This window comes from Jaculus jaculus, chromosome 6 (genome assembly GCF_020740685.1).
Source record: "Jaculus jaculus isolate mJacJac1 chromosome 6, mJacJac1.mat.Y.cur, whole genome shotgun sequence".
Lineage (NCBI taxonomy): Eukaryota > Metazoa > Chordata > Mammalia > Rodentia > Dipodidae > Jaculus > Jaculus jaculus.
The window spans coordinates 80,434,094-80,440,093 of NC_059107.1; the positions used below are offsets into that span (position 1 = coordinate 80,434,094).

At 39.3% G+C, this 6,000-nt stretch overlaps 1 protein-coding gene across 1 annotated transcript in view; it reads right to left on the minus strand.

Moving 5' to 3' along the window:
• The window catches only part of Abcd2 (ATP binding cassette subfamily D member 2), a 70,238-nt gene extending 65,606 nt beyond the window's left edge, over positions 1-4,632 (minus strand). The window contains exons 1-2 of the mRNA XM_045153040.1: positions 3,578-4,632; positions 1,840-2,020 (exon numbers count right to left, since the gene is read on the minus strand). Coding sequence (XP_045008975.1) covers positions 1,840-2,020; positions 3,578-4,516 — 1,120 coding nt within the window. The 5' untranslated portion in view covers positions 4,517-4,632. The remainder of the gene's footprint in view (positions 1-1,839; positions 2,021-3,577) is intronic.
• Positions 4,633-6,000: the final 1,368 nt, after the last annotated feature.

Sequence of the window (6,000 nt, forward strand, 5' to 3'; positions counted from 1 at the left end):
CTCTCTATTATGTTCTCATAACCTCCTGAAGCAGTCTTTTAGATTCCAATTTTACAGATGAGGAAGTGGAGGCATAAAAAGTTTAGTTTATGTAACTAAGAGAATCTTAATTGGAAGTGTGAGGGGCTATTTCACCACAAAGCCTACCCTTCTCTTGAGCTCCTTCAACACTAAAGCCAATTTTATTGACTAGCATTATTAATATTGTTATTTACTTACTTGCAAGGGGGGAGAGAGAGAGAAACAGAGAGAATGGGCTTGCCAGGGCCTGTAGCCACTGCAAATGAACTTGACACATGTATCACCTTGTGTGAATACTTTATGTGAACACTGGGAAATCAAACCAGGGTCCTTTGGCTTTTCCAGGAAGCACCTTAACCACTAAACCATCCAGCCCTTCAGTATTTTTTAGAAGTAGAAGATGCTTTATTTTCAGAGAATCATAGAAAACACTGCTTCTTCAGTTAAGTCATCCCCTACTATTTGAAGGGGATAATAGAGAGTGATTCCAGGAACACCTCATAATTCTAAAATCTACAAATGCCCAAACCACTTACATAAATTGGTGTAGTGATTATATCCTCCTATTCTTTAAATTATCAGATTAATTACAATATATATGCTATGAAATTGTTACATTGTGTTATTTAGAATATACTGAAAAGAAAAAAAAAACACATGCTGATTACAAACAAATTTTCTGGTTTTGCCTTCAAATAATTTTGATCTGTGCTTGGTTTAATTCTCGAATGTGAACCTACGGATAGAGAGGTGTAACTGTAATACCCCCATTCTGACAATAAAGACAGAAATGCTCATCTAAGGGTTATGTAAGATCTTATCTTTCTTGCCCTTATCTTTCATAGTTATATCAAAGGAAAAAAAGGTCAAAACTGTCGTGGTAGTGATAGGAGAGAATTAGGTAACTATAACTCAATAGCCTCCACAGTGAAAATATCACAGAATCATGCCACATACAAGCCTATCAGTATTATCTATAATAGAAGAGGCCTTATTCCATGGCATTTGGGTACTCTCTGCAACAATACTCCTGGTTGTCTTATGTAGTCAACCGACTTTCAAAACATAAATCAGGGCAAAGCTGGGCGTGGTGGCGCACACCTTTAATCCCAGCACTTGGGAGGCTGAGGTAGGAGGATTGCCATGAGTTCGAGGCCACCCTGAGACTACATAGTGAATTCCAGGTCAGCCTGGGCTACAGCAAGACCCTACCTCGAAAAACCAAAACAAAACAAAACAAAACAAAACATAAATCAGGGCAAATTTAGTTGTATAAAATTTATTAAACTACGAGCCGGGCGTGGTGGCGCACGCCTTTAATCCCAGCACTCGGGAGGCAGAGGTAGGAGGATCACCGAGAGTTCAAGGCCACCCTGAGACTACATAGTGAATTCCAGGTCAGCCTGAGCCAGAGTGAGACCCTACCTCGAAAAACCAAAAAAAAAAAAAAAAAAATTTATTAAACTAAACTCATCAAGAAACACAAAGAGTGCTTATATTATACTCTTTCTGAATGTATTTATTTGTTTTGTGGAAGCTAAAAAGTTATTAGGCAATAGAATTGCTGCAGGTATACTCCCAGAAGTACTGCATCACAGATCTCTGAACCACCTCAGTTAGAAGGGAACTTTGGGACATTGGTTTCTTTCCTTCATACTCTTGGTCTCGTTACTAAACATTGAAACTTCCATTCTTTCTGGCTACTAATAACTACAGAATAGTGGCTGTGTATACACAGTAACACATGAAACTAGTAATGACGTCTTCAAGAGAAATACTATTAAACTTATATTTAAGATTAAGCATAAATGTCTTTACCACCATCTGCAAAGCCAGTTGCGGTGATAATTGGTATAGCCACCATAATTAGTCCACAGCTGCTCCAAACATACTTCATCAAGAACTGTTCTATCATGATGTACCACAAGCGTTTGGATAAAATAAGGTTCATCTGATATGCTAAAGCTTTGTAACTTTTCTGAAGTTGCTTCATTTCTACCTATAGAGGGAAAGAAATAAGAATCAACTCATTATGAGTATGAAGATAAATGCTGTATGTGCTTGAAGATTTTCTTTAATGACATGGGTACATTATTTTTCTTTACTTAATATAGTATTATTGATAAACCTTAACAAATAAATGTTTATAAGTTTGGTAATCAGTTATAAATTAGTTTTGGATATACTTGTAATTAATTTTTAAAACATGTCATTCCATCAATATAACAGTAAGTATAAAACACATATAAATGGGCTGGAGGTGTAACCCACAGGTGGAGCACTTGTCTACTAATATGCATGAAGCCCTGGTTGAACTATTCAAAATTGCAATGCATGTGTAACATGTAATTGTTCTTTTGAAATTCTAAGATGTTAGAATCAAATGGTATTCTGTAATGATGTGATAAACAATGTCATACACACCAAAACTATCTAAAGATAAACATATGACTTATATAATTAGATTTTGCTTTTAAGCTAACTCAATTTTCTAGATTTCATCTTTTAAGAACAAAACCTACAACACACTATATTTTACACTGAATTCAATGATTCAAGAAGAGCAACAAATCAGCATGATTTACACAACATGAAGTTAATTTCCAAGAGTAAATCCTAAATTTGTTTCAAACCTTCCTTTCTTTTCATTCAGTTTGACTATTAGAAAAGAACTATGGTACTACCTGATGCTTTGAAAGGTAAATAATTCTACTTGATAATTAAAATACCATTATTAACTTTAAAATACCTGATTACATTGCCAATTCATTTGTAGATTTCTGATGTACCACCTTCAAGTTTTCCATCTTACTCAACATTCTGAAGTTAAATTCATGTACTACAATTTTATGTAATTGGGCTAATTATTTTAGGGGCTTGTTTAATGTTGAAATATGCAATATTTAAACATTTGGGAGCTGCTTTTCTGTTACTTGTTGCCTCTCTAACTTTAGCTTTTATTTGTTTAACCAAATTTAATTTTACCCCCTTTTAAAAATTTTGAGTTAAGAGTAGAGGAATTGGCATTTTGGTTGGACATTCCCCTGCTCTTAGCAATTAGGACACTCCATCATTGATCAAGCATGCAATTATCAGCATTGTTTTCTCTATGAAGCATGGGAGTTTCCCCTTGAATAACAAAAGAAGAGTAACAAAGAATGCCACCCTAAAATTCCCATCTTAAGTTTACTCTTAGTTCTTAAATACATGTTTTCTTCACATGCTGCAGGATCACTTACCAAGATACTATTTAAGATTTTTTTAATGCTTTTGAGATAATATTGGTTATATTTGAACAACACTGGCTATGTACATTATTTCTTGGAAAGTACAGGAGTTTTATTCTCATGCAACTTTAGAAAAGTTTGCACTCTATACTTCTCTAAGAACTTAGACTTAAAAGGACATTGAAGTATATATTAATTTTACTGCAAGGTATCAGGAACCTAAAATGCTAAGGAAGTGGGTCTGTCAACAAGGCGACAGATGGCATCTAGCACTGCAGTGGCTGCTTTACCAATCTCACGTTTCAGTCCTCACTTAACGCCGGTCTTACCTTATGTCCTCGGTAGAAAGCAATTTCTTCCACATTGGCTATAATTCTGGAGTGCACGTACCGCAAGTAGCCTTTTCTATGAGCTTCTTCAGCCACTAGTTTGCCAAATTTGGGAGAGCAAGCTTTCAACACTTTAGCAGTGGCATACACGACAATCCCTGCTAATAAGGTGGGCCCAGTGGGGCTTGCTCCTCTGGATGTAGCAGTCCGAATGAGTGTATAGGAGGTTAGGATTACATCTAAAATAGGTTTGGTTAGATTGGAATACAAGTGAGCCATAGACTGGGAGAACATCATAATATCCTCAGTAAGAGACTGGTCAGGGTTCGGCAGCCTCCCATCCATATTTATCACCTTATAATAAGTCTGATTCGTAAAGTAGGTTTCATAGGCATAGTCTACTAAGCGAGTCCTGAAGGCCAAAGCCAGTTTGCACTCCAGGTACCTTATGGCACTATTGACGAAGGTGGCCGGGATGGCAATCATAAGCCACTTGATTAATTTGATGATGAAAGTCCGGGGCTTCTTTTCCACAATGCTTTTCACGATTTTCCCGTCCAGACCAGCCACATAGATAGACAGAAAGGTTCTTGAGATGAGAGCCACGGAATGGAGGCAGAGCCACGCCGTTTCAGTAGTCACAAGTTTGGGAAAGAGAATTTTCCGAAGTTCTAGGAGCTCTCTGAAAAACTCTGCGTTCACTCCCGGTGCAGGTCTGCGGCAGGCGGTCTCGGTGCATTGCAGGACCGCTCGGTCCTGGGCATCCGGGTGGGCTGCCTCTGCGGTGCCCGCGGGGCCCGGCGGCTTGAGGCGCCGGCCGATGATGGGGTAGAAAGTCTTCAGTGCGAATGCCGCAGCCGCCAGGCACGCAGCCCTCCTGGCAGTGCCCGACCGGGTCCATCGTGTGCGGTCAGCGACTGCATGCAGCATGTGTATCATCTTCCTGGCCACCCACCCCGACTCCTCCAGCAAGGACAGAGCGCTCCTCCGGAACCCGCAGCCAGCTTTTCAGCCAGCCCTCCAGCATAGCCCGGTCCGCAGCGGTTCTCCTCCGCGGTGACCGCGCAGTCGAGCTCAGACTCCACCCACCGCATCTACCCGCGTGCTGCTGCCTCCGCCGCCTGCTGGGGACCCGCCAGGCTCCGCCCCCGGCTTCCCATTGGCTGCGAGGGCGGTGGGGACTCCGGATCCTCGCCTCTTCCCTTTGAACCTTGAAAATAAGGAAAGACCAAAACCAGTTACATACTCAAACAGGGGGTTAGAGAGTTAAACATCTATTTTTGAAGTGATCGAATCAGGCCAGCTTCTAGAAAACAAAAGCTGTCCTCGCTATTGAGCATGCTCTGCATCCCTTGGAAACCATAGAACTTTCAGAATAACCATCCCTCCTTTAAGACTTCCAAGACAGGAACCGCAGGCTGCGAGGAAGAGGAGGGTCAAGACAGGATTAACATGCATAAATTAGGGAAAAGGAGCCAGAGAAGAAAGTGAAAAGTGATGGGCATAAAATTAAGTGTCAAGTACGAGTATTCTCCTATGCTTTGGTCCGAAGAGGTGTGGATTATTTATTTCTATTTATTTTTATTGATTTACTTTTGCCTGTGTGTTCACATATGTCTGCAGATCGTATTAGCGAAATTTAACTAAAAGCGCTCCTTGTAAATAAAAGGGAGTTTCTATGTTACAGAATATAACTGTAAAACGACACCTCTCCCCTTCTTCCCTTCCACTCTTATCCACGTACTTGTCCTTATAATCATCCTCCAGCTCCATGACTGCTACTTTTAACAATGAGCCCTGATACATGCGTGTTTGCAAGGTGGCTATATAAACGAGACTGATATTGCACATCTGCCATTCCTTTGGGATTTTACTGAGAAGCCTTGTAATTAAAATTTAACCATCTAACAATCCAACTGGAGTTGGATGATGCAGCTTTTTCGGATCTTTTTAAAAATAATTCCTTCTCTTTTCTCAGGTTTTAAGTTTTGTTTAGGCTTAGAGGTAATTTACTGGCTACTTCTATTTCTATTTTGGTTAATTGAAACAAATCAAACATGCTTTAAAATTATTCACTTCTGAAGGGGATTCAAGCAACTTAATAGTCAAGCAAAATTTTGCATGTTTAAAATATATGAAGAGAATTTTTTAGGCAAGGCTAGGTGTATTTTTGAATTCCAGAAAACCATATTGGTCCTCCCTTTCCATTTCACCCATACAATATACACATTTCTAGTTAACTACTTAACATTTTCAGTGTGAATTTAAGCTAGAACGTAGCATGGCAAATTACAACTGTTAGAATAGATGAGCCAATCCTAGCCTGACACTTCTTATATGTCCTTTAAGCTAAAATAACATTTTGTATAGAAGTCCACAAACTTCTATAGTAGAATATGTCTCAATGCTAAATGACCCATTAT